The sequence below is a fragment of the Diplodia seriata genome (genome assembly GCF_021436955.1).
Source record: "Diplodia seriata strain FDS-637 chromosome Unknown scaffold_3, whole genome shotgun sequence".
In the NCBI taxonomy this organism is placed as follows: Eukaryota; Fungi; Ascomycota; class Dothideomycetes; order Botryosphaeriales; family Botryosphaeriaceae; genus Diplodia; species Diplodia seriata.
Window position 1 is genome coordinate 3,170,170 of NW_027117310.1, and position 27,224 is coordinate 3,197,393.

The 27,224-nt window shown below is 56.9% G+C and overlaps 8 protein-coding genes across 8 annotated transcripts; 4 read left to right on the forward strand and 4 right to left on the reverse strand.

Annotated features, from left to right (window-relative positions):
- Nucleotides 1-318: 318 nt before the first annotated feature.
- Nucleotides 319-2,880, forward strand: SLS55_003647 (uncharacterized protein; the record flags this gene model as incomplete). Its single annotated transcript, XM_066775118.1, has 5 exons — nucleotides 319-327; nucleotides 761-992; nucleotides 1,061-1,687; nucleotides 1,748-1,957; nucleotides 2,018-2,880. The coding sequence occupies 5 exons, from the start codon at nucleotides 319-321 to the stop codon at nucleotides 2,878-2,880; spliced, it is 1,941 nt and encodes a 646-aa protein (XP_066635237.1).
- Nucleotides 2,881-4,911: 2,031 nt separating this feature from the next.
- SAC3 (actin cytoskeleton and mitosis protein) lies at nucleotides 4,912-9,349 on the forward strand (the record flags this gene model as incomplete). The annotated part of the gene is made up of 2 exons (XM_066775119.1): nucleotides 4,912-4,920; nucleotides 4,976-9,349. The coding sequence occupies 2 exons, from the start codon at nucleotides 4,912-4,914 to the stop codon at nucleotides 9,347-9,349; spliced, it is 4,383 nt and encodes a 1,460-aa protein (XP_066635238.1).
- A 945-nt stretch (nucleotides 9,350-10,294) lies between these two features.
- On the reverse strand, nucleotides 10,295-10,741 carry SLS55_003649 (uncharacterized protein; the record flags this gene model as incomplete). Its single annotated transcript, XM_066775120.1, has 2 exons — nucleotides 10,295-10,673; nucleotides 10,734-10,741. 2 exons carry the CDS (start codon nucleotides 10,739-10,741, stop codon nucleotides 10,295-10,297), a joined length of 387 nt encoding a protein of 128 aa, XP_066635239.1.
- Nucleotides 10,742-12,077: 1,336 nt separating this feature from the next.
- Nucleotides 12,078-12,783, reverse strand: SLS55_003650 (uncharacterized protein; the record flags this gene model as incomplete). The annotated part of the gene is made up of 2 exons (XM_066775121.1): nucleotides 12,078-12,595; nucleotides 12,708-12,783. 2 exons carry the CDS (start codon nucleotides 12,781-12,783, stop codon nucleotides 12,078-12,080), a joined length of 594 nt encoding a protein of 197 aa, XP_066635240.1.
- Nucleotides 12,784-13,173: 390 nt separating this feature from the next.
- PEX3 (peroxin) lies at nucleotides 13,174-14,900 on the forward strand (the record flags this gene model as incomplete). Its single annotated transcript, XM_066775122.1, has 4 exons — nucleotides 13,174-13,331; nucleotides 13,390-13,766; nucleotides 13,821-14,217; nucleotides 14,267-14,900. 4 exons carry the CDS (start codon nucleotides 13,174-13,176, stop codon nucleotides 14,898-14,900), a joined length of 1,566 nt encoding a protein of 521 aa, XP_066635241.1.
- Nucleotides 14,901-19,861: 4,961 nt separating this feature from the next.
- On the forward strand, nucleotides 19,862-21,660 carry SLS55_003652 (uncharacterized protein; the record flags this gene model as incomplete). The annotated part of the gene is made up of 3 exons (XM_066775123.1): nucleotides 19,862-19,958; nucleotides 20,018-21,111; nucleotides 21,235-21,660. 3 exons carry the CDS (start codon nucleotides 19,862-19,864, stop codon nucleotides 21,658-21,660), a joined length of 1,617 nt encoding a protein of 538 aa, XP_066635242.1.
- A 1,718-nt stretch (nucleotides 21,661-23,378) lies between these two features.
- Nucleotides 23,379-23,849, reverse strand: SLS55_003653 (uncharacterized protein; the record flags this gene model as incomplete). The annotated part of the gene is made up of 1 exon (XM_066775124.1): nucleotides 23,379-23,849. The coding sequence occupies one exon, from the start codon at nucleotides 23,847-23,849 to the stop codon at nucleotides 23,379-23,381; it is 471 nt and encodes a 156-aa protein (XP_066635243.1).
- A 1,555-nt stretch (nucleotides 23,850-25,404) lies between these two features.
- Nucleotides 25,405-27,198, reverse strand: ORC2 (Origin recognition complex subunit 2; the record flags this gene model as incomplete). Its single annotated transcript, XM_066775125.1, has 1 exon — nucleotides 25,405-27,198. One exon carries the CDS (start codon nucleotides 27,196-27,198, stop codon nucleotides 25,405-25,407), a length of 1,794 nt encoding a protein of 597 aa, XP_066635244.1.
- Nucleotides 27,199-27,224: the final 26 nt, after the last annotated feature.

Sequence of the window (27,224 nt, forward strand, 5' to 3'; positions counted from 1 at the left end):
ATAGGCCGCTGCTGTCGGCCAGTGTGTGCCCGCACTACTCAGGCTGGTGGCGATCCAGCACCGTCCGCATCCATTTCTCTCCGCAGACTCCGCGCTCGCCCTCAGCGCTTGATTGCCCACGATCTGCCGCCAAGCGACGACCGCTGCTAGTACTCCCGTCGCGGCCAGGCACGGGACGCTACGCTTCTCAGGTAGGCCGGCCCTCAATTGCAGCCGCATCCGCACGCCGATAAGGCGGCTGGTATTTAAGTTGGGCGCTGCTTCCGAGCCGTTTCTTGTCCCCTCCTCCAGGCACTCCCGCCCGCCGTCCCGTCAACCATGTTTCCAGTCTTGACCAGCGATAGCGCCCGCGACTAACACCTGCGATGCCAGAACCCGCGGCCTCGGTGCATGCGACGAGTCGCGGAGAACGCGCACTGTTTGGGCTTAGAGCACGCTCGTGCTGAGCTGGCTTGCATCGACGACCCGCTTAACAACAAGCCCTCGACCTCTTGCGCCGCTCCGCTACGATGGTCCAGTACCCGGCCGAGTGCAGGCTGGCGCCTGCCGGAAGCGCAAAATGGCATCCGCAGCCCAGCTCCAAAACAAAGCTCGATGCCACACCTCCAGCAGCAGCGGCGAGCAGGATGAGCTCCCAGAGCGTTAGCTCTCAACAACCGCGAACGGCGCCCGTGCGTATCAGCCCTCATCAGCCCTCACCAATACCCCGCATTTCCCAGCCAGCCAGCCAGCAAACGGCCCCGCTAACCCTAATCGCTAGGCCCCATCGCCGTCGCGCGCCCTCGCCCATACCCTTCGCCGCGACTGCAACGTCGCCGCCCACGCCTTTGTCGTCGTCGGCCTGGACGAGAGGGGCGACGCCTTTGTCCTGCCCTCCGAGAAGTTCGACTACGTCCGTCCGCAGCTGGCCCGCACGCCGCAGTGGCGCGCCCTCGTCTCGCAGGTCGAGAGCCTGCCGCCCCAGTTTGTCCGCGGCGGCCCGCAGGTCTACGGTTTGTGTCCCGCACGAGCCGCCGAAGCCGGCCGCACAGATGACGAGCCCTTGCTGACCGTGCCACAGCCAGTGACGAGCCCGCACCATCGGAGTGGGTCGAAGTCGCGAGTCAAGTGACGACCGACTCTGATGAGAGCCGCCGTGCGAGTCTGTCGCAGTCCAATCAGCGCGTGCACAACCAGCAGGAAAAATCAAAGGTCAAGATCAAGAGCCCGGCGACCGAGCCCCCCCGCTCGCGCAAGCGCCAACGCTCCACCTCACGCAACCAGAGTCTCGCCGAGGACGACGATGATGAAAACGAGGACTGGTCCGATGCTGTCGGCGCTGACATCGAACCCGAGGAGCAGCAGGTCGTGCGCTTTCCCATTGAGGACCGCTCCCAGGTGCTCGATATCCTGGGCCGTCGTCTCGATCAAATGCAACAGCTTGCGTGCAAGGTAATTCTCAAGGCATGGATCAGGGCAATCGAGCCCAAGAAGCAGTCGAATTTCCCTTATGTCGGTAGCGACAAGAAGAAGAGGCAGGATCCGGAGAAGACCGGTCAAAAGAAGCGCTCCAAACCCAAAGATGGCCCGGCTGCTCCCCCGTGGTGGCCGACGACTCACGAAGATTGGTGGAGGTCGATGCCGCATCCCGAATGTGGAACCATGGATGAAGTCCGGCACAAGGAGCCTGACCATCTCAGGAAACCCGGTAAGCGACGATAAGCGGGCGCCTTGACGCCGTGTCACAGAGGCTAATGCAAGCGGACAGAACGGCTCGTCCTCGGTGTCCACATTCTGTTACACCAAGCCCAGAAGGAGGGAGGCATTGACCTCTTGGTGCACTCCACCAAGGACTGTGTCCTACAATTCGATCAAGACAACCACAATGGTGACGACCGAAAGGGAAAGCGCGATTTGTTCTTGAACGACATCTACATGCTTGCGCAGTTCTGGTCTGACTACGTCACTGATGGCTGTGGTGAGTTGGCTGATCGTTGTTTGTTGCGAGTCTACCAGAGAAGCTAACCTATTATGTCAGATGGTGACACCATGGTCAGCATGAAGTGCTACCCTAAGCACGCTCTCCAAAACAAGAAGGCCAGTACCGGCTCATCGCGCAAACGACAGCGCCAGGATTCTTCTGTCGATACTCAAGAAGTCCAGGATATTCAAAAGTCGCAACATGGTCAAGAGCAAGAAGACCTGGTCCAGTCGACGAGGGCTTTGGAGATCGAGAATCAGGGTTGGGACTACTCCCACCCCAACGGCCTTCCGGATCCCTCGCCGCAGCAGGTGAACAACTTCTTCCCTGCGGGCAACAACGAATTCCGAGGTTATGTGCCGCCAGTCGGAAAGCCGTTTTCTGATGCAAGCGACTTGCAACCCGCGTACCAGCAAGCTTCCATGATGCCTCCACAGATGTACGACGACAGGTATGGCTTCGATGCGAAACAACCTTCGAACTACGTGGACAACCCTACCTATCCAATGAGCCGGGACCCAAGCTACGTCAGCCAGCCATCGAATTACGACTGGCGAACAGTTCAGTCTAATTCGTCCTTCTCCCCCTCATCAACTGCTTCGCTAGCACAAAGTTCCAACACCTCCTACGCCACCCCATCCAGTACGAACTTTCCTGGCGCCGTCAATTTTTCATTCGGCAACAACCCTCAACTCTCGCCCCAACACAACTACAGCCCTGGCCCCCAGGTTGGCGGCATCTCGGCAGCATCTCCTGCGATGGGTCAGCCTCTGGCCGTGTCGGGTGCCATGTCCATAATGCCGGGGATACGGAGCCAATCGAGTACTTATGACGAGCCGCCGTACAGTAACACTTTCCGAACCGGGTCGTTGAGTCATCCAAACATACAGTACAACCTGAATGGCTCTTACCACGGGTAGGCGCCAACTCAGTATTGAGGGTTTCATCTCTACCGCAAGCTTTCTATATCCAGGTCGGAACGTCCTTTGGCCCGGCCTCTTTCTCGCGCGACGAGTCCCGTGTTTGACGAAATTCACGACAGCGTTTCCTCGAATGTCCTGTATAATTATGACGCCGACATGACCGATTAGCAGTGACGTCCTACATTCGCGATTTCTCGGCATTGATCTGGGGTCGCCTCCTCGGACTGACTACGACTTCAACGACTTTGGGCAAAGGTTCTGCATTAGCGTGCTTCTCTGGGTCTCTGGGTGGAAATGTCTGAACAATGTTTGTTGTTCTGCGAAAAGCTGCCAGCAGCTCGTTACGCGGCTGCCATTTTCTCCTTTCTCTTTGGGAACAATCATGCTCTTTCGGTAAGCGTAGGAGTTGGTGGGATGGCTCGGGCCTACTGCTGGATTACTAGATCCGCACCGCATGGCACATTCGCATCAGGATTGCGCAAGCAAACTGTTCTACTATCTACTGGTTGAAAGTTCCGGTTCGTCTTTTTTTTTTCTGGCTATCTACTCTACGAGAACCTATGGGTATCTCGGTCGGAGAGGAGTCTGGGGGATAAAAATTGCTTCTTGTTCGCGCACTTGCTTCTATCCCGGCACTATTTCTTCATTTCGGATGGACCTCATTTCTTCTCTTACTTCCTGTCCAGCGTTCGAGCGAGCTTTCGAGCTTTTGTTTGGTGTTTTGGGAGTGGCGCAGACGAGCACGGGGTTGATGGAGTGTGTGGTATGGGTTCGATCTGACTATTAAACACTGGTAGATGTGGTGCTACAGTGACAACAGGGCGTCGTGGTACTTAATATCAATCTCGGTCTTCTTACTCATCAAATCTTGAGCCATTGTCAAAATGCAATTTAAATTTTACGCGTCCAATATTACTATTCGTAAGGAATCCCCATGCACATCACTACTAGTTTACTCCGTTCTCGATGGTGTACTCAAAGCTGTGGTGTAAGCATACGATTTCACTTTCCCTCCAAATGGAGCAATGTAGTGTAACTGAGCAGCGCTCTTTTTTTTTAAAAAAAAAAAAAAAGAAAAAAAACCGGTGAGGTAAACCACTCGGGTCTAATACAAACACTACTTAGCATATTAGATGACATCGTTGTGAACGGAGAATCCATGGGTGACGGGAAGTGAGGTGAAATGAGGAAGCGATTGTTTCCCAGTATGGAAATTGTGGCTGGGGCCGCGGAGTTGGTGCTTGGCGGGGCGTCCAAGCTCAGAGCTTCGCGTGCCTTTTACCATCACCCGGTCGCGACAAAGCGCCGCACCCGCGCTCAACACACCGTTTCCGGCTCCACTCTCTCCTGCGACACATTCTACACTGCAGCTGAACTCGATTTCACGTCGCGCCCGATGAGCACGACCGACCGTTGAACCGGAACACGACCCTGCCGACCGCAATGTCGTCAGCGCGCGGAGGTGAGCGCGGCCGCGCGAAGCCTACCCGCTCCAGGACCTTCACCCGCGGCGGAGCGCACAACAACAGCCGCAGTGGATCCGCAAATGCCAGCGATAGTGACGGAGGCAACGGCCATAGCTTCCGCGGTGGTCGCGGTCGCGGTGCCGCGAGGGGCTCATCGACTAGAGGCGCGCCCACCGGCCCCCGTCAGAAGCAAGCATTCGGAGGTCCGCAGGCGCGTCACTCGAACAATTCGACCCCGCAGACCAACGGGTTCCAGCCGGCTTCGACCGCAGGCCTTCCATGGCCTCAGCGTTACGAAACAGTATGTTGACTTCTCCTCCCCTCACCCTGCCCCTCCCGCCGGGTCGCAAGAAAGAAGAACTAGAATGACTCTATCCCTTTCGCATTGTAGCTCAAGTCGAACCGCGCTCTCGAACGGAAACACGCGATCGCGAACGGATTGATCCAGGACCCCGATAAACCGCGCCGCTTGGAAGATGCCATCACGATCGTGGGAACATGCCCGGACATGTGCGCAGAGTATGAGAGGGTGGAACGCGTGGTTCAGAAAGATGTTTGGGAGATGGAATTGGTATGATCCGCGGCTCACTTGGACGGCTGAGGCACATTCTGACCGTCCCTTGTAGGAGCCCGGCACGAAAGAGCCTTCGGAAGCCCGCATGATCAAGAAGTTCCGACGCGCCGCTGCTGGCTTGGAAGAGCAGCTTCCCTCCGACCTACGACCTCCGACTACACTCTCAAAAACCTGCGACTACCTGTTCAATGTCATTCTCTCTGAGCACGATCTCGGGAAGGCGCACAAGTTCCTCTGGGACCGGACTCGTGCCGTGCGAAACGACTTTACCATTCAACAATGCAAAAAGACCCCCGACATCAGGATACAGATCGATTGCTTCGAGCGCATTGCCCGTTTCCATATTCTCTCCCTACATCAGATGGCTCTGCCGAAAGAGGAGGTCCCTCCGTCATACGATAGGCATCAAGACCGTGAGCAGCTCGACAAGACGCTTCTCACTCTCATAACCCTTTACGACGAGAACCGGGCGCGGTACCGTTCTCCCAATGAGCCAGAGTTCCGTTCGTACAGCATCTTGTTCCAAATGGAAGCTATCGTCCCGGACATTGAGGATAGGATACAATCCTGGCCGCCAGATATCGTCAGGAATCACCGCGTACAGACAGCGCTGAAGATTTACACTTCAGCATCGGACACTTCTCAGGATCTTGGTCCTCTGAATCCTAGAATCAGCCACCCGATTGCCCAGGCGAACGCGGGAAGGTTCTTCAACATTATCAAGTCAAGCCAGGTGTCATATCTCATGGCCTGCGTGGCCGAATTGGTCTTCAATATGGTCAGGCGGTCCATACTCAACAACATCTGGACTGGCTACCGGATGGGTCGTGACAAGAAGGTTGAAGACTGGACTCTGGATGAGATCGCGAGAGTCATGCATTTCGATGACTATGAAGAAGGGCGCGAGTTTTGCGAGTCTTACAACTTCTCAATTCTAGAGAAAGAAGATGGAACCGAGTATGTCGACCTCCTGTCTGTTCCCGGCAGGATCCTCCCGTCAGCAAGCCCGAATTTAAGGAAGCAGTTTCGTTCCGAAATGGTGGTGGAAGCCAAACGATTCAACAGGACGTATTCCGCCATTGTCAGTGGCATGACGATTAAACAAGCAAAGGAGCGCGGCATGATTGAAGAGATCGATGTCAATGAGGCCCAGCCTTCGCTCTTTGTCAACCAAGATTCCGAATCCGACACTGAAACAATGACCACGCCTGGCTCGTCCTTCAATCAACCCGCAAATCCATTTGCCGCCGCAGCTGCCGCAACAACCAAAAACTCTTTCGCTCAAGCTACACCTGGCTTCGGCGCACCGGCTGCTCCATCAGCATTTGGAAAGCCTGCCAGTCCAGCTCCAGCTACAGGCTTTGGAGGTTTTGGCACACCTTCCAGCCAAGGTTCGATGCAGTCCACACCAAGCTCTGTTTCCAATCCATTCTCACCTGTTTCAGCAGCTTCTACTCCGACAACCGTCAGTGCAACTTCCTCGCCTTTTCAGCAAGGCTCGTTTTCCGCGGCACCCTCTCCTTTCGCAAAGCCTGCGTCTGCGGCTGCGACGGCAAACACACCCACCGCTCAAACATCCCCATTCCAGCTCGGTGCTCAGCCCACACCGTTTTCAGCTTTCGGTCAGCCGGCACAAGCTCAAAAATCGACGACGCCGACCAGCTCATTTGAGCACCCTAGCGACACGCCTCCGGGCTCACCACCAAAGCCCCCAACGTTCCTGTCATCGGCTTCCACTACGACACCATCTCTGTTCCCGACGTCGAAGGCTCCTTTTGAGCAGGGCAAGCAGCCGCTGTCTACCCAGAACAGCGCTTTGGGCTTCGCGCCCGTGACCTCTAATTCGGAGGCTACAAAGGAAAATCAGCCGCCCAGCAGCATTTTTGGCTTCCCCCCCGTTGCTACAAGGAGTTCTACCCCGGGGACCACGGCTACTGCTGCGCCGCCAGGCAACCCGTTCCCTTCCTTTACTCCTAGCACCGCCAAGTCGGACGAGAATAAGAATCCGTTTGGCTTCACTCCGTCGCAAGTCTCTGCTGAGAACTCAGCACCTTCTGCGTTAGCCAAAGATCAGGCACCAGGACCTGCACCTGCATCTTCCTTCCCTACGACTACACCCTCCACCTCACTGGATTTCGGACCTCAAACACAAAAACCCTCTCTTGGAGCCTTTAACCCCTCAAAATTTTCTACTCCCACCCCTACCGTCGAGCCGGTTTCGAAACCACCGGCGCCGTTCTCAATTGGGAATGCCACAAGCACACCATCAGTAGCTAATGCTACTCCCGTCCAACCTCTCCAGGCCTCGAGTTTCACCCCGGCTTCTACTTTCACTTCTGCGGCGCCAAGCTTTACACCATCGTCAAGCCTCGCTCCTACGCCGCCCCCAGCGCAAGCGCGGAAAGCGCCTCCTGCCCAGCCTCAACCAAATGCTTTAGCCATTGCTAAAGATAAGGCCCGCAAGGAGAGGCAGGCAGGACTAGCCATCGACAGAATCACGGAAAATCTTGTCATGCAACCTAAAGTCGGATTGCTGAGCCAATTCGTTGAGCATATGGCACACAACGTGATTATGGATGCCATGCGGGAGTTTGAAGTAGAGCAAAACCGGAAGGTTGCCGATGAATTCCGCGCAAAAAGTCTTGCGTCCAAGTATGGCCAAAAGTGGAGAAGCATTTGGTGGTCTGAAAAGCTCAGGCGCCGCGGACGTGAACGAAGGAAGGCTCGTCGTGACGCGCTAAACGCCGCTGCCTCTCGACGGGGGCCAGCTGGAATCGAGACCGACGTGCAAGAGTTCAAGAGCACTATGGGCGCAAGTATGAGAAGGTTGGCTGCTAGCAACGGCTCTCGCGGTAGTGAGCACTTCCGTGGCTCATTCAGCTCGAGCCTCGGAGTGCACGACATTCTCGAGAGGGATATGCGGCGCCCTGCTAGCTCGCAGAATCAGTCGTACCTGATGTCTGGAGCAGCGCCAAGCAATAGCAGTCGTCGCAGCAGCATGCAGTGCGACGCTCTTGGGCCCAACAAGGACGGACACCGCGTTTCAAAGTCGAAGAAAACCCCCCTACAGCCGCCTCAACTTCTTCGACACCGCGCGCGATTCCTCTCTGGGGATCCACTTATTCCAAAGGAAAGCACCTACACCGGTCGCATCAGCACCACTCAGACGGACTACTTCAGACTCAGAGCGCTCGGTATCAGTTACGAGGACGTGCATGGTGATAGGAGGGGCAGGAAGCGGTACAGGGAGTTCGATGACGATGAGGAAGCCATTCTCTCGGATGGTGACAGCGAATCAGTGACCCCTCCTGAGAGGAAGAGAAGGATTGCGATGGGGACTCGCGACTATCGACTCAGTCAAAGCCGCACCCCAACTGGCGAAAACCGTTACGCGGAAACGGTCACCAGTGCACCGAGTACTGTCAACAAGGAGGCCCGCGACGAGTACGCTCTCCAGGATCCGACCATCGCTAAAGCCCGTGCTCTCCAGAAATCCATGTCTGAATCTATCGACTACTATCGAAACATTCGGGAGCAGATCGAGAGAGAAAGGTCAGAGTCTGCTCAGAACGCGACCGCCGACCCCCTTGCTCGGTCGTACAGCAGCTTCCGCGCATCCGTCTTTCCGGGAGCGCGGCCAGCAGCTACAGAAGTGCCCAAGTACTGGAGCCGGGAGAGCAAGTTTCTGCCTCGTTCGGAATACGGCGGGGCTCGTTGGCTGGCGAACACGGAAAAGGGCAAAGGAAAGGCTGTCGAAGTATCTACCGATGCAAAGCCGTCAAAGCCCAACTACCGTCAACAGGTACCTTCCCCTGAACCGGTCAATAGCTCTATGCCTTCCTTGCAGTCGTTTACCTCGGTCGTTCCGGATAGCAACCCATTCATCGCAACACAACCTCCCAAGAATCCCACACCCAACGGAACGGGTACGCAAGACGACGAGATCATGATACTCTCGTCTGACGATGAAGATGACGTCAAGGAAAGCCAGACCCCTATCAAGATGGAAGCAGCTTCGGCCAACATGGACGATGATGACGAACTAATGGAGGTCAGCAACACCGTGGAGACTCGGTCTGTCGCGGAAGACTTTGAATCTCAGTATGGCCAGCATGCAGAGTTTAACAGCCAATTCGAGGACCAGTACCAGTATGCTCAGGCCCTCGAGACTACCGAGATGGATGAAGATGAAGTTGATCCGGCAATTCTGGATGAGGATGATGGGGAGGAAGACGAAGAGGAAGGAGATGACGAGGACGACGACGAGGAGGATGAAGAAGAAGAAGACGATGAGGAAATAATTGACGATGAGGAGGATATCTATGACGAGACACAAAGCGACGATGACAGCGAGGAACGTGGCATTACTCCAAACGCCAAGTACCAGGACAAGGGAAACAGCTTCGAAGACGCGATCGAATTGTAAGGACCCAGCAACGGTTTTGAAGATGGCTTTCTTGGCCACCTGATCCTCCACCTCTTGGTTCATCATATTCTCGACACTTCTGGGAAGATGAGAGCTCTCCTCTTCATCGACAGGCAATTGCACGGGGCCTCATGGCCGGCTGAGACCGTCGGGTGGCAGCTTTTGTTTTTTGTTTTTTTCCTTTCCCCACAGCGTGTGTAGCGGACAAGCGGTATCGCAAACAGTTTCATCAATCCGGGGTTTCACGATTCATCGACTTCGATCGGTTTCCTATTCAAAAGCTCGAGAACATTGCTGGGTGGAATGGAGTGTCATAACTCTGACATGCATAGCGATTTGGCGTTCATCCTCTTTCTCGTTTGCACAAGGCTTCTCCGGCAACTGGGATATGCGACTGGCGTGCTTTTTATGGAGGCATGGAAAGGCGGAGTACTGATGCCTTGCGAGGCGAGTTGATCCTTTAGCTATTGCCGGTGCAATGCTTGACTTGGACGATTTTCAGAGTAGCCAGCTTCAATGAAGATGACTTCAAATTGAGATGGTTACAACCCGACGTGGCGCAGCTGGATATGTTTTTCCGACGCTCCATGGCGTAGCCGGCGTTCATGCCGACAATGAGATGGGATTGTGACCGAGACGCCGAATGCTCTGGCTCTCGTCGCCGCCATTTGACGTCATCGAGGCATGGTCGGCCATGGCACCGCTATAAGGATCAGAACGTCTGCCCCTGTTTCATGTTCAGTGGCGGCGTGGTTTGCGAGGTGAGGAGAGAGAAGACGTTAAGATAGCAAGCGAAAAATAGGAGAACATCACGCAGACATATGGCAAAGGCGAGATGATGTCTCTGAACTGGAGACGCGGCTCCGTGGGCTCCTCGCCAAACTCCCAAAAAAATATCCGTCGCACAAGAAACCCCCCGGTGATGCAGCTGTTTTTCTGTTCTGTTTACGGCATCTCGGCCTTGGCCCTTTCCCTCGAGTCCATCTCCATTGGGGGTTGATATGCGTCCATCTCGGCAGGGCCGTACTGGTAAGGTTGGAGATCGCCTTCCTCCTGCTGGGGCGCGGCGTGGTAGCCGCCCTCGCGAGCGCGGCGCTCGGCGGCCTTCTGGTTTGCGGTGCTGATTTCCTCGGCCTGGCGCTGGCGGCGCTTTCTGTTCCTGCGGATGACGCAGCAGAACACGACGATGGACGCGAGCCCGCCGACGACCAACAGGACGACGATAACGATGACGACGATGAGGCCGGTGCTGACCGCTTTCTGGCCGCTTTCGACCGTGTTCTTGGTGCTGTTGTACTCCTCGTTGAAATCGGAGCTGCTGGAGCTGCTTGTTGTTTGCGCAATGGCGGTGGGAAGCAGTGCGGCGAGGAGCGAGAGTAACGACAGCGCCATGGATTGCGTGGGGGCCATGGTTGCGGTGTGGGTGCCGGTGGTGATTTCGATTTCTCTGCGCGTGGTGTTTATCTGTCGCACAAGGCACGAGTGTGCGTCGCGATCGAGCCCTTTTTCTTTCGTTTTGCTTTTTGGTCGGGTGGAAAGTCAAGCGGGGACAGCGTGAAGATAGACGTCTCACTGCTTCACTCGGGCTGCAAAATGACGGCAGGCCAAGCAAGATTTAAGGATCCGTCTCGGGAATCAGGCATCGGTGGGACTTTGACGGTTATATAGCAGGACTGCTTCGAATCCTTCGGTGTCACCGTCACAACCGGCAGCCAATGAGTGGCCGTAGAGGCGCAAAGGTTGCTATTTTGATCCCACAGCCAACACCGCCCAAGCTCACAAGTGGCTAGGCTGACATGGGCGCTGATCACCTTCATCCAGTGCGCCCAGCGCTGGCGGGGCTACAGCCCCCTCTCGCAGCCGATGGCTAGCGCGAAGAATAGCAGAACATGGCGTATCTATGCCTTAGCTCATTCTTAGAGAGAAAAAAAACGTAGGTAGTTGAAGCTATCGTCCGGACGTGTATGTAGAATTTTTAATTCGACATTCTCGTCCGGACGATGGCTTCAACTACCCATGACATGAGCAAAAGACAGATCCACGCTAGCCATCGGCTGCGCGAAGGGGCTGTACTTTAACAGTTGCTCAGCGAATGCCCATCGTCTCAGCCGCTCGCTTCGCGCTTAATAGGGTAGCCCATGTCCAGGCACTTTTCCCAACGAGGCAATTCACGAGGGTGTGATTGGCTGGCGTACCGTGGCTGTGCGGAGAGTGAGGGCGCAGGATTGTCGCACGTGCTACACTGACGACATCAACCCTGCCTTCGATTGCTATGCCTTGTGTGGCTATCTGTGGCTTCTGCTTCAACATCTAGGTCGAGACAAAGAGTGTGGCTGCTGCGCTGCTCAAGGCCGTCTTGTGCTACCAAGTCAGCCCACATGTCCCCACGCCGTCGTGAAAACTCTATTCGGCGTGCAAAGCCGACTGTAAGCGACTGCTTCAAAGAACACCTCGGAGCTGGTGCTCAAGTGAGTCCAGCTGGCCAGGAGACCACGACCGTTTCACTCGGAGACACTTGTCCTACGCGACTTTGATATTATACCCAATAGTATTTCGTGCTTGTTTCGGGGTATCTCAAGAAGACCGAAATGTGTATAGTCAACCACCCCGCAGACTCCTTGGCCCGATTCTGCCGCCCCAACTCCCGATATGCAGGCATCATCGTACAATGCTCGTAACAGAAACGCCCTGGAAATGCAAGTGTAGACGTCGCCATGTGGAGACATCGTCAGAATATGCCTATTCTCTGCCCCCACCCTTCTCTTTGCGGGTTCACGACAATCTGGTACGGGAAAGGGTTCGTCTCCGTCGTCGTAATCGGCGGGATGTGGTCCTTGTCGCGGTTGACGATGGTGACGATCTTGAGCGCCGTCTTGTGCAGGCTCTTCTCCATCGCGCGTCTCACTTTGATGACCTCAGTGTCGCTCCGCGGCGTCGCGAGCGTGACATCGAGCGTCCATAACTCCCAGCAGATCTCCTCGTCGCCCCGCCCCTTGCCCAAGCCACCGAAAGGGAAGTACGACTTCCTCCGCCGCTTCTCAAAGAACTGTATGGCCAGTTGGCCGCGGCCGCGCTGTTGGTGCCCAGCGCCCGTGTCGAGGGCGCGCACTAGTTCGGCCGCGCGACGGTCGATCAGGGTCTCGAGGTCAACGTCGTCGATGGCCGGCAGCGTCAGATCGAGCAGGTCGCGGTGCAGCGGAGTCACCGGGGTGAAGTAGCGATGGAAGAAGATGGTATGCAGGATAGCTGCGCTCTGCGTGTCAACTTTGGACGCCCAGTGTCGCCGCAGCGCGTCAGGGCAGCAGGCGTCGTGCAGCCGCGCGCAGAGCGAAGGTTCAGCCAGCAAAGGAAAAAGTACCTTTGACAATGTCCTTGACACAGGTGGGATCCGCGAAGACCTCGAGTACGTATTCGGGGGTGCGGCGCGGCTCCATGGCGGGGTGCGCTCGCGGGGTCGAGCACTTGCGGACGGGATGCTGGGAGCGGGAAGATCTGGCTGGCTGGTTTGCAGCAGGCGTACTGGGAGCAAAAGTGGGCGGCCGGGGACGTGGACGGAGGTGTTGAGGTTGCGATGACGGATTTACAGTGGGGTCAGAGTCGGGTGTCCTTGGGGCCGTCCGCGGGGCTTTGGGCTGGCAATCTTCACACGGCAGCCCAGCCCAGCTGACTCCGGCTCACTCCACGCTCAGTCTCAGGGCTAGCCTGTCACGCTCCAGCCCGCGCGAGCCTCGGCCCGCTCAACCTGGTCGCGCGCACACCCCAACCTCCGAGACCCCCATCACTTGACAGAGCATGTAGCTGCGACCGACACGCCAGCCAGCACTATGATATCAGCTACGCGCCGATGGTTCCGGCGCAATCGCACCAACTTCGCCATCGGCGCCGGCGTGCTCGGCGCTGGCTACCTCGCCGGCCAGTACTTGCTGGGGAAGCTGTCCGAAGCTCGCCAGCGCATGGGCGACGAGCGCATCGCCCGCGAGAAGTGCGACCCCGGATTGCCATCGGCCTCCAGAGCACGCGCGCTGACGACCATCTCACAGCCTGCGCCGCCGCTTCGAGCAGAACCAGGAAGACTGCACCTTCACCGTCCTCGCCATCTTGCCCACCGCCACCGAGAACATCCTCCAGGCTCTGCCCGTCGAGCAGACATTGAGCGAGCTGCAGAGACAGAAGGCTGAGCGTCTGCAGCGCAGTGTTGCGCCGTCCGACATCGCTTCCACCGACGCGCCCTCTGAGGCTCCGAGTGCGGCCGACGATGACAGCCGTAGCCTGAGGAGCTTCCAGAGCGAGAGCATCGTGCACGCCAGCCAGGTTGTTGGCAATGGTAGCGGCGAAGGAAACAGCGATGGAGCTTCCTTGGCTCCCCCGAAGCCTAAGAAGAGCAAGGCTCAACTTTGGAACGACATGAAGATTCACTGTAGGCGCTTGCATGTCTCGGTCCCTGCCAAGGCTTCTTGTTAACCCTTTGTAGCTATTGCGCGGGCCTTCACCCTGCTTTACACCCTGTCACTCCTCACACTCCTCACTCGCATCCAGCTCAACCTCCTTGGTCGTCGCAACTACTTGGCCAGCGTCGTCACTTTGGCCTCGCCTCCCGCGCATGGTACCGGTATCAGTCTAGAGAATCATGACGATGACAATGCCGAGCAGGCATATGGCAATGATTTCGAAACAAACCGCAAATATCTTTCCTTCAGTTGGTGGCTGCTGCACCGCGGCTGCAAGGACATTATGGAGAAGGTGGTTTCAGCCGTAATGGACGTGTTCGGGCCATTGAATCCGCGTGAAGAGATTACGCTGGAGAGGCTTTCCGAGTTGACGCTCGAGGTGCGAAAGAAGGTCGAAGGTGCAACAGAGGAGGAGCGAAGGTGAGTCATCTCCTCGGGTTGCGCTAAGACGTTTACTAAAGTATCACAGGACAAGGAAATGGCTCGCATGCCTTCTTCCTCCGGCTGACAAGGAGTCTTACGTGCTCTCAGAGTCTGGGATGGCCAGCGAGGAGAATCCGGCCAATCCGGAGCACACCACTCCTCTCCGCCGTTTGCTTGACGAGACGTCTGACATCATCGAGTCGCCATCCTTTGCTCACGTCCTAACACTTCTTCTCGACACGACCTTCTCTGTCCTAATCGATAACAAGATTGCCACGCTCTCGTACAAGCTGCCGCCTGTATCTGCCGATTCTGCCCGTGTCATTGAGCTTACCGACCCCAACTCGGCCAAGACCAAGGTCGCGAACACCCTTGCGATTTTCTGTCGTCAAGCACATGCGATTGGAAGCGGCACGAACAATGAGTACCTCTCGGCAATGGAGGACGTGCGTGATCTCGAGGCATTTGCTGCCGTGGTGTATAGCAGCAACTTTGACTTCGAGCCGCCGGAGGATGTTGGCAAAGGCACTGAGACGCGTCCGACTACGGCCAGAGGATGGATTGTCGACGAGCCTGCGTTCGGCGCACTTGGCGGAGAGGCAAGTCTGATCGAGAAGGACAGCAGATTTGAAGCAGCATGGGGAAAGGCGAGGGGCAACGAAGAGGTGAAGGAAGGTTGAGAAGTGTACGAATTGGACTCAGGGGTTGTACAATAGCCGCCTTTGGGCCGGGACTGATACCCAAGGAATGAGAGCTGCTTTCGTGGCAGCTCTGCCCGCATGATCCATGCGACGATGCGTTGTGAGCTGCTCCGTAGTAAATGCAGGAGGTCAATAGCGTGGCAACCAGAATAGAAATTCCGGTCAGGCAGGATGTCCGAGTGTTTGGGGTGCTGCCAGGTTGACAGCACGCCGGTCCCAGGGGTTCACGGAGCTGCGGTCGGCAATTGCTTTCCTACCTATCGATAGTCACTACTCCACATGCTCGCCTAAAACCCGCGGACACGAACGCGCGGTGCAGGCCTCTCCCCGTGGATCGAAATTTCTCGGGGTGTGGGAGAAATGTGGGGACCTTGGGGCGAAGGATTCCAAGGCCGGCTGTTGGGGGAGCTTTGTCGGGTCACCTGGGTGTCTGCGTCGGTAGTCAGTTGTTGTGGTGGTGGCGGTTTCTGTTGGCCGCCGCTCCCCCTCGATCATCGTCCCCCGTACCATGCACTCCAGACTCCACTTCTCACATGCGTGCATCAGTCAGCGCCAGCCGATCCCCAGGAATTCGGAAATTCGCGTCGAGCATCACTCTTTCTGATGGAGGTAGTTCGGAGCGCACCGGATTTACGGATTGGCTGCTGCGGAGCCACAGAGCGAGACTGGCAATGTCCGAGTCGCGACGAAACCTGTTGCGCTCGTTGCGTCACCAACTTCAAGCTGATTACCATATCGAGTAGCACGTGATGCGGGTGGTTGCGGCCCGTCGGATGGCGCCCTCCCGCATCGCCTAACCCATCGCAGCCATCCAGAAATTCGGTTTGGGACATTTGCAGAAGTAGCAGAAAACTACAGCTGCCTAGCTGTGTGGTGTTTCCAGCGGACGGTAGAGAGCAGTGAGGTCGCCAGTAGCCCTACAGTGACGCAACCTATGGGGTACAGACATCATGAGAGGGGCTGAGAAAACTGGACCATGAACGCATAGCTTGAGGGAACTTTGAACTTCCGCCGTCTCCCGCAGCAGCACTCCAGCTCCTCTCAACACCGCAAATTCTCTCCCTGTGCACCCTGTTTGCAGTCGCCCAGTGCTCTTCTCACGGAAACAGCAATGTTGAAGAAAGCGAAACATGCTCGTCCGCAGGCCCTCTGCCCCACGGCAACACCGAAACCAGACATATCCACGCAACGATGAAACGAAAACGAAAACGCAAACGCCCTCTCGCCGAGGCCCATCCGCCGCCCGCCCCTCGCCTACCTTCAGCACGGATGCGACTCCTGGATCGCTCTTATCGCACACGGACAACGATCCTGCTCGTCTACGACCGCAACCGCGAGGCCGCCGGATGGCACCACACACCACGCGATATCCGTGCCGCATCGACGTCGTGCTCCCGCGCGCCCGCCCCTCAAGAGCGCACCTGCGTCTCTCGCCTGTTCACCCCGCGTTTTCGTTTGCAGCGACCGCAAGATAAAATGTATATGACTGATTGGTTTGTGGGTTGGAAAGATAAGAAAGGTTACACATGGAGATGGACTGTGCGGGGCGGTAAGAGGAGGAACAAATCAAGAGTTGGATGACGGCCATGGCGCCAAGTGCAGAGATGCAACTGTGCCGAGACACAAGGAAAGGGCGACAACGGCAGCGGAGCGGAGGGGTATTGGCATTGGTATTGGCATGGCGGAGATGTGGTGGGGTGGAAGTGTGGAGAGCGGGGTGGGAGGGGCACAAGGCAAACCTCGGAAAGGAAGGACGAAAAAAAAAAGATTTTGCGACTCCACCGGCTGGGTAAGGGGAAGATTCAAAAGAGACGGGAAGAAGCCGAACGGGCAACGAACATGCAGGCATACTAATAACTACCGTGGACCGGCTGCACGGTTTCCTATACTACTGCTTTGCCCAGGTAACGGGGAGTATGTGCTGGTCGGCGGACTGAGCACCGGCGCATCGAGTGGCTGAGAGAAGCTGTTCGCACGGATGATCTACTGGCTAGTTGGCCGCCCGAGAGGCCTACCTGCATTAGGCCCCAAGATTTTCTCTTCTTTTGTCTGTTTCTGAGAGTCGCTATGGGGCAGCTCTGGTGTGAAGGCCCCATCTTACATCATCTTCCTGGCAGGCAAGAGCGTTTGATGAACGGCATCCCGGTCGTTTCTTGCATTCAGCGGTGGGAGATCATCCTCAACGGTCTGTTTGGATGCCCTGGTTGATGGGTCTCCCGCGTCTTTGGCGCTGCCGTAGCGCTGTCGATGATGGAAGAAACTTTTGAGGGAGAACAGACCAGAGCCTGTTTTGTGGTGCCCGTGACATCCATCCCTACATGAAGCAAAGAGCATCCATGCACGACATCTTCAAGACGTTTGTATATCTTCGCTCATTTTGGGCGACGGTAGTTCAGTGTATGCTCGCCAGGTGGGCCGATTGGCTGAACCGAAATGCACTTCATCAGACTTTGAACGAGCCGCCTCGAGGAGGACCTCTCCTCCCCGAGCAAATGAAAGGGCACCGCTAGTGACGGGTGTTTGCACTGGTCTTGCAACCGTGTCGAAGTTTGGAAAACGGGATTCGGTTTCCCGCGGCCACCACATACGCCTAACATAAGCCGCATCATCCCAGCTCACTGCATACAAGGTGCTTCGGCGATTGCTGCCGCTTCCGGCAATGCTTATTTCAAACCTCTGGCCGACTCCGATCCCTGTTTGGCCGATATTACCAGTCGGCCAGTGCCGGAGGGATTCTCCAGGAAAACTCGAAGGCGTTGACAGAACTTTTACTTCATCTCACGTCTCACCGGCAAGGCCAGCGGCCGCCAAGAGCAACGGTTCCGAACGCCCGTCCGGCAACCGCCAGCCGTTCGTGTGTATGGGCAAAGCATTTGTCACTTGTCAGCACACGCGCCAACTCCTGGGTAGTGCGACGTAATGCTCCGGCAGCAGCGTGTCGAGAGGCTCCATCTCCGAGCATCGATCGGGAAGGCGGCTGACTCGCGGACGGCACCGAGGACAAGCAACGATCGCCTCCCCTCAAGCCACTGACGGCGCAAGACTTTGCACGCGCAGCGCCCAGAGGACGCCACGCACGCCCAGACAGCGGCAAGCAACGCCCAAGGCGGGAGCCCTGGCTCTTTGCCGACTCTTGTTTTCTCTTCGCTTGCCCAGCCGTCAGGCCAGCCGCAAATCAGAATCAAGGAAAAAAAACTTCACTTCGCGACTTGGCTGGCTTTCCAAGTACCGTCGTGATTGACACGGAAAGGGAATGCATCGTCGTCATACATCGCGCGACTATCCCCATCACAGCTCCATCTCGAGCAGCGAGTGACGGTCGGACCGACTGCCGTCTGGCCGTGCTGTTGGCCTTACATGCAAACATGCTTGTCCGGGCATGGGTGTGGGTTGCGTGCGCGCTGTTTTCGCGTCTCACGTGCGGCACGGCAGCAGGCATCGGTGCGTGCGCACTTGTACGGAACGACACCAAAGGGGAAAGTCGGCGGATTCTGTCGCGTTAGTGTGTGGGTATGGGATGGGTTATTGGGGAGGGCGGTCAGGCGGCGGCGCTGCTGCATGCGGCGCATGCGGAGGACCGAGGCCAGGACCCTGATGAACGATGGAGACGCGCATCTCCCAGGAAGATGGTGTCGCACCACTCAGCCGTCATCGCACCCACGCGTCTGCCAGTATCGGGCAAGTGCCGAGGGTGCCAGCGCGCGCTTGGCTGCGGTGCCGCGAGCGGGCGTGCGGGTGGGCTGCAGCGCGCGTGGCAGATGCGGTGAGGGCGTTGGTTGGCGCGAGGTTGGGCCGGCGCGCCAGATACGCATATCTGAGATGCTCGCACCACGCGGGGAGCGGTGGCTCGAGAAGATGGGGAAGGGCGGCCGGAAAAGGCGTCCCTTTCGGCAGCCAGGCTCGTCATCAATCCACGAAACACTGGGGACGCGGCCCACAGCGCAGGCAGGGAAGCGACGACTGCTCTCAGCGGTGGTGGGCCCGCTCCTCTCCTCCTCTCCACCTTTCGCTCCCTTGGTCGCTTGCGAAACGCCGTGTCCGCCGCGCCCCAGGGCGGAGGATCCGCGAGACTGATTGGCCCGGCGAGGGCGCAGGCCCCGGCCGCCGGGCGAGTGCCGCACCCGGTTTGCGCCGTGGGCCAGGGCTCGTGTCAGCCGGCGCAGCGGGCAGCCGACGTCATCTGCAGCGGGAGAGCGGCGCTGGGCTGAGGCAAAACGGCGCGCGCGAGCAACTTTGCCGAGGCGAAGGCGTGCGAAGGAGTGCCCAGGCGGACCGGGCGCGCGGCATAGTTTCTTGGTGCAGCGAAGGCCGGCTGGGCGTCTTGGGGGGCGCTTGGCCGCCCGGCACGAACTCCAGTGCTGGGCTGCAGATCGGCTCTCACCCGCCATGGAGAGCGGCGACGGGCGCACCCAGCGCCTCAGCACAGGGTCCACCGCGAAAGGCGCGCCAGCCAGCCCCCACATGGAGACACCGGCCTGCGCTAAGCCCGCCTGGGCCACTATCCCCGGCCAATGACGTCCACACCTCCCGTGCCCAACCCGACGCTTCGCTCTCCTTGGTACCGACTGGGAAACGATGTTGCATCCACCAGCAGTCTCTGCAAAAAGCCGTTGCGCTAGAGCCCAGGCATCCCGACATGGGCACGCAGGGATTGCGCTGCCGGCCTCAAGCCCGCCGCGCTGCGAGCACTTAAGAGCGCCGTCTCCCCCGGATAATGCGCTACCCCATCGTGCCAGCGTTGTTGTTCTTTGATACCCTCTCCGCACACAGCCTTGGGACGTGCTGAGCCTCGTTCCCCGGTTCCGAGCAGCCCAACTTTGCACGACCTCTGGCCGGCTCCCAGAGACCACAGCATTTAAAACCGCTGTGCCCTCCCGCGCCGAGTGCGCTGAGTTCAGTTCCTTCCTGACCATCTATCCTCCGGCCGGCAACTCGCAATCATGACGGAAGTCAACGTGAAGATGCCCCAGTTTCTGGGCATGCGGGGCAAGACCCTCAGCATGGTTGTCTCTATCGTCTCTACCACCGGTTTCCTGCGTAAGTTCTCATCTTTCCGAGCACTCGACGCCTTGAGGCTGACTGTTCTCTCTATCCAGTCTTCGGTTATGATCAGGGTGTCATGTCCGGCATCATCGCCTCGGAGCCCTTCAACACCTACTTCCCTGAGACCTTGAACGACAAGACCTACCAGGGATTCGTCACTGCCATCTACGAAGTTGGCTGTCTTCTTGGCGCCATCGTGATGTTGATGTACGGCGACAGGCTTGGACGCAGAAAGGGTATCATGATCGGCGCCACTATCATGATTCTCGGTGTCATCATTCAGATCACCTCTGTCAAGGGCAACAAGGCCATGGCTCAATTCATCATCGGCCGTACCATCACCGGCGTCGGCAACGGCATGAACACTTCGACGATCCCAACCTACCAGGCCGAGTGTTCCAGGTCGACCAACCGAGGTCTGCTGATCTGCATTGAGGGCGGTATCATTGCCTTTGGTACCATGATCGCCTACTGGATCGACTATGGTTGCAGCTACGGCAACCAGGACCTCAGCTGGCGCTTCCCCATTGCCTTCCAGATCTTCTTCGGTCTGGTTGTCGTCCTCGCCATGATCGGTCTACCCGAGTCGCCCCGCTGGCTGCTTAGCAAGGACCGTCCCGACGATGCCTTGAAGGTTATCGCCGCTCTCCGTGGTCTCACTGTCGATGACGAAGAGACCAAGCTTCAGGCTTCCATCATCATGGACGGTATCCGCGCCTCTGGCCACGCCGGTGGCAACACCAGCTACCGCGACCTCTTCACTGGCGGCAAGACCCAGCACTGCCGCCGCATGCTCATCGGTGCCTCGTCCCAGTTCATGCAGCAGCTTGGCGGTTGCAACGCTGTCATCTACTACTTCCCCATTCTGTTCGAGGACACCATTGGCGAGACCACCGACATGTCTCTACTCCTCGGTGGTGTTAACATGATCGTCTACTCCATCTTCGCCACTACTTCCTGGTTCCTGATCGAGCGTACTGGTCGCCGCAAGCTGTTCCTGATCGGCACCGTTGGCCAGTGCTTGTCCATGGTCCTTGTCTTCGCCTGCTTGATTCCTGGCAACCCCCAGGACGCCAAGGGCGCCGCTGTTGGTCTCTTCACCTACATTGCGTTCTTCGGTGCGACGTGGTTGCCGCTGCCTTGGCTGGTAAGTACCCTCCCCCCCTATGATAAATGAAGTCCACAATCAACCCCCCGATCCCCCACCCACCCCACCATGATCCCCTACACCCCCCTATGATAAATGAAGCCCAGAACTAACGTTTCGAAGTATCCTGCCGAAGTGAATCCGCTTAAGACCCGCGCGAAGGCGAACGCTGTGTCGACTATTACCAACTGGCTGTTCAACTTCTTGATCGTTATGGTCGTTCCGGTCATGATTGACAGCATTGGCTGGGGTACCTATCTCTTCTTCGCCGTCGTTAACGCCTGCTTCTTCCCCATCATCTACTTCTTCTACCCGGAGACGCGTATGAGGTCCCTCGAGGAGATCGACTTGATCTTCGCCAAGGGCTTCCTCGAGAACATGAGCTACGTCACCGCCGCCAAGGAGCTGCCGTTCCTCTCCGACGACGAGATCGACGCCAAGGCCAAGGAGTATGGCTTCGTCTCCGGCGACGAGGCCACTAGCGGCGACGAGAACGAGAAGGCCGAGCACACCGAGAAGGAGGTGGAGAACGGCACCCAGCACGTGTAAAAGGCGGAGCTTGCTCCCCTTTTCGTCGTTCGACTTCTTCCCTGCTGCTAGCAGCAGTCATCTCGCAGGACTTGATTGTCCAGCCTCATTGATGTTCGTCTTGATGGATGGCATCTCTTGGCGTTTTTGATTTCTTCGTACTACCCCCCTATTGCGCCGCCTAATACATTCGCGGCGCATTTGGGACTTTTTTCCCCTGTTTTTTTCCTTATCCGAATGATACCATAGACTGCAAGATTGGTCTACAGACACGTCTGCCGCCAATGATTTGGCGCAGCTGGCTTCAGAAGTTGTTTCATGGATGGTAGTACGGATTCGAGCGTGTAACGTCACTCGCGCTCGGGTGCTCTATCAGACTCATGTCCCGTCGTTCATGAAAAAGACGGATAGCTCGATACAGCATGGCATACCCCTGGTGTTTAGAACCACAGAAAAGCAAAATATACAGATTAGTCGCAAAACTGCTTCCACATGATTTTCCACTGTGACTTCGAACTTTCCTTTACCCTACTTGCGGGCGTAGTTGAATCCTGTGTCTGGATGCACATGTACAGTTTTCACCCTCGCATCTGCGTCCGGACATCTACTTCAGCTGTCCATGTAATAGTAGGGCCCAGCAAGCTCACATCTACGTCCGGATGCTCGCTTCAACTGCCTGCGCAAAATGACCCATAAAATTCACATGCATGTCCGGACATTTGCTTCAGCTGCGCACGTAAGAGGACTCAATCAATTTGCTGCAATCCACTATTCTAACTTCAACGTTCTTACGAACGCCTCAACCGATTTCTCCTGCATATTGAGACCATTCTCGACCACTCTGATCATGCGACATGTCCATACTAGCTTGTTGCGCTGATTGTTGAGCGTGGAATGACTTCTGCAGTGGATGATGGTGGTGGCGAATAACACGTACTTGCAGCTCGGTGGACTCTCGGGGTGGTTTGCTGTGCACCGGATCACATGATAAGATGATTGGTTTCCCAGTGCACTGGACGAACGCGGCTCGACGACGTCACTCGAACCTCCGGGCCGGGAATTCGGTAGTTGCTTGCCGTTTGGTATTGATGTGGTGGAGTGTAGTGGGGCGTGAAACGGTAGCGCGGATGGGGCCCTCACCTTATTGATGATGGCCTGGCGTGCTGGTGAAGAAGAAGCGGGTTTTCGGGCGTGCCCGAGCACACGGGTCGAGCGCCGGTTCGGGAAGTGATGGGAAGCGCTTTCCGTCGGCAGTCTTCACGTTGCGCGGGAACGGCGCTTAAGTGCAGTTGTGGGGAAGTGCCCACTGTGAATAGCCGGATTGGGCAGGCCATCCTCGTCTATCACTTCCTTGCAAGTAGTACTGCATGCATGCAGGGCCTTGGACCCTGTCGCAGTTGCCCACTCACTACTACTCACACCACCATTATCTGTTCTATCCTCTCCAATATCCGCTCAATGTATGTACCGCACCCCGACAATGACGCCATCCCGGTCGCCGTCGCCGTCGCCGTCCGGCACGTCCCTAAACACTGTCCAAACACGTCAAGCACGCCACCACCACGTCCGCGTGAATCGCGTCCATCCGCCCCGGCAGCTCACGCGTGTACAATCTCGGCGTCTGGCTGCTCAAGATTGGGCTGTGGACGACGTTAATGCATGATGACGACGATGCATCAAACACGACTCCTTTCACCGTCCGAGCTCACCTGGCCGAGAAGAAGTGGGCGTTGAAGCAGCTAGTAGGGATGATGCGGTCGTAGCGCACGTTGTATGTACTTGACCTGCGCCTGAACGCCCTGCCGCAGCGGGTGCCGGTAGATGTTGCGCTCGCGCCGGTCATCGCCCTTCAGCGACGTTATGTTATCTTCGTCGCGCAGCTCCTCGAAGCCGATCAGGAACGGAGTGCCTAACACAGGAGAAGCGACATCCCTGTCCTCTTCCGTCTTGCAGATGAGCGCCGTCTCTGGTCTGATGGTTTTGTGCACAAAATGGGCTTGATGGAGGAAAATGATGCTGCCCACCAGGGATCTCGTGACGTTGACGCGCTCGCTGACCGAGTAGGTATTGGTCTGATCCCAGAGAAAGCCGGAACGGAGCGTGTGGATTTCGCTGGCGTGTTTTGGAATGTTGAAGACAAACTGGAACGAGGATGAGTCACCCTCGGTCACCCCTTGGCAAATGAGTAGGTTTGTCTTTGAGGGATCCATTCTGCTGAACCTTTCAGTAAGAGACTGCACAAGCTCTTTGTTCATGGACCGGGGGCTTTGTCGACGAGTACTCGCTCGCCGGGAGCGTTACGAACGTAGAGCACGGCTTGGGAGAAATGTATCGGTTTGTCTTGGAGGCTGAGGAGCTCTGCGGGGTCGACAAAGTATCAGATTTTTTTTGAACGGTGACGGATTCGTCCCCCCTACAAGTGACATCCATTTCCACCGTCGGCGTGAAGGGAAAAGCAACCAACGAGGAGCCGGGCCTGACCATGGATATCGCTGGCCTGCTACCTAAAGCAACGCCATACACCAATTTCGAAAAACGACGTCAAAGTTGTAATTTGCCAGCTGCTCCGCCGTTTGCAATTTGGATGTCATGTATCAGAAGCAATTCGCACATCGGGACATAAAGCCTGCAGTAAGCTCTAATCTTCGTCTTCTGTGTATAGAGTACTCATCGCTTTGAAAGACATATTCATAGCGTTCGCTGGTCCTGACTGCCGTGTAAAAATCGGGGATTTTGGTATGTGCAACCTGGTTGACTAAAGGGACGGACTAGGGTTAATGGCATAAAGAATCGCTAAACGATTTACTCAGGGTGACTGCCTACAGACGGGTGGAATGATTTCGAAGGAATACTGCGCACCGCAGAGGATGAGCTTCGCAAGACAGGAAAGCAATGACAGCCCCGGACACGTAGTAGCTGTGGATGTTTGGTCACTTGGTATCATCATTCACGAACTTCTCACCAAAACGCTTCCATTCCCAAAAAAGAACAACATGTGTAGATCTTTTGAAAGTTACTGTAACGGGAAATGTGAGTGTCCCACACATACACTTGAGGCTTTCGCACGCAAGCTTTCCTGGAATAGTCCACTAGGTACCATGCAGCCCCCCAGACAAGTTGACGATGGGACCTTCAGTGCCGCACCGGACAATCGACTTCGTAGACCCGCGGTCGTATCTGGTTCTCCGAATGCTCAAATCAACCCAGCACCAGTTCAGTGGCGGCCCGATTCGAACTGTTCTCACCTACCCAGTGCTGGAATCCCCTGGGTTCTGATGCCACCAGTGTCGCGATTGCACTTACCTCAAGCTCACAGCCATGTGAGGATGCCGTTGAGCAACAAGGTTCAAACGCGCCACAGGGCTTTGATCGCAGACCTGCATGAGATCGCAATTGGTGAGGACAGTGATGCGCGCAGGTAGATGGGCGGGAATGTCTCAGGAGGAATGGCAAGCTTTTGGGTACAATGAAGCAATCACCGGGTGTTCCGGCGGTTTTCTTCAGGTCTACAAAAAAAAAAAAAAGTCTTTCGTCAAGATAGGATGGTGATTCTCTTGACCGAATTTGATTTTGTAATATAAGTATGACTTCTATCTGGTGCTCTGGTATCTTCCAAACATGCTATGTTGCCACCTCAAACTATGCTCGCTTTCTCATGCAGTATATCAGTATTTCCCCCTTCACACCCTAACGCCCGCGATGCAGTCGAGCTCCCATCCACCAACAACTGATCAAAAAGGAGCGTGAGAGAGCGAAAACGATCACTCACTCCACCAACTCCTCCAACAACCCCTCCAGGTCATCCCGGCGGAACGGTGCCCACAACCTCTCTGCGCCGCCCCCGTCCTTCCTACTCTCGATCATCTGATGGTCGTGGAACTCCTTCAGCAACGTGCGGAAGCCCATCTCGTTGCTGCAGACAAACTCCTCGACAGCCTTGTGGTACAGCACCCTATACTCCACACCGACGACGGGGGCCGTCGACGAAGGTAGCGCCGCCTCCTTCGCCGCCTTCTTGGCTCCCCTGCCCCTCTTACTCGGTGTCTGCGGCACATCCGCAAAACCCAAGTTGTCCTCGTCGTCATCGTCAGCTGCCTGCGCCGCGAGCGCCGCAGCAGCTGCATCGTCGTCGAGATCTGCGCTGGCGGCGAGCTGCTCGGCGACGAGGATGCGGAAGAGGCCGCGCGCGTTTTCGGGTAGCGAGCGCAGGACGAAACCGACGCCGTCGCGGCCCTGGACCCGGCGGCCGCTGCGGCCGAGCAGGTCGTTGACGGCCTCGACGGCGTCGAGCTCGATGGGCGCAAAGGACGCGAAGGTCGTGCAGTCGTGGAAGAGCAGGCGTAGTGCCGAGCGCGTGCCAAGGTCCCATAGGAGCGGGAAGGTCGGCGTGTCGGCGGTGGCGAGCAGGGTGATGTGGGGGTGCGAGGCAAGGTTGGCGAGGAGTGTTTGGGTTGCGGCGCGTCGGAGAGGGGCGCCATCAAGGGCGTGGGTTATGAGGGTAAGGGGAATGACGGGGGGCTTGGCTGAAAGGGTGGTGAGGAGGAGGGCGTGGAGGAGGGGAGGCGTCGCGGGAAGCTTGACGCTGGAGGGTAGGAGTGAGGTGAGGATGGTGGTGAGGATGTCCTTCGGGGTGAGAGTCGGGTTGTAGCCGTTGATAATTACGATCCGGGGAGTGGAGTTCGTTGTAGAGCTTTGGTGGTGATAAAGATGGGCCGCAAAGTCCTCAGCAAGCCTGCGCTTCGAGCCGAAGCCATACAAGCATATGTTGAAGCCATTCTCTAGCTCGTACACCCATTGGTCGAAGGAGCGGGAGTGCAGCGCGTGTAGATAGGCCATATCATCCTCATGTGGGTCCTCGTATTTCTGCATCTGAGCAAAGTACTCATCGTGGTTTAGTAGGACATGTGAGGGGAGAGTGTTATTCGATGTCTTGGTTCCTCCTGGGCGGTTCTGCCAGAAATACTTCTCGTGCGGCGGGAGGTCTTGCGGCGGTGTCGGGCTGCGCTGTTTCTTCGTCTTACTCCCCTTGGGCCTCCCACGCCCACGTTTTGTTGGCGTCTCCGGGACTGCAGCTGTCTCATTAACTGCAGCTACCTCCTGGTCCTCTCCCAGCTCATCTGCCTCTTCCTCGTCCCAGATCTGCCGGGCCAGGGCATCCCCATCTTCTATGTCTTCGTCGCTCTGGTCCCCGTCGATGGTGCGCTGTAGCAGCCTTCGAGCACTTTTCCGGCGCGCAGATCTGTCTGCGTTTCTGACGATAGTCGGAGTGCCATTAGGAGTGTCCTCGTCGTCGTGGTCGTGTTTCGAAGGTGTTGCGAATAGGACTCTTCGTTGTGACCGAGGCGTTACTGCGCCGTTGGATTCGTCATCGAGCCTAGCACGAGCAAGGCTCTTGTTCAACGTCTCGGACGCAGTGTGGTGCTTCGAAGGCGTGCTCTTCTTCGAAGGAGTAAGAGCTATCTCGTCCTCATCGTTTTCATCGAGCGGCGATGCGCGTCGTTTTCGCGGGGTGGTGTTTTCAGGGTCGACAGCGCCTCGCTTCCTCTTTGCGCTGGGCATTGGCGACGTTTCGGAGGGATCCTGGT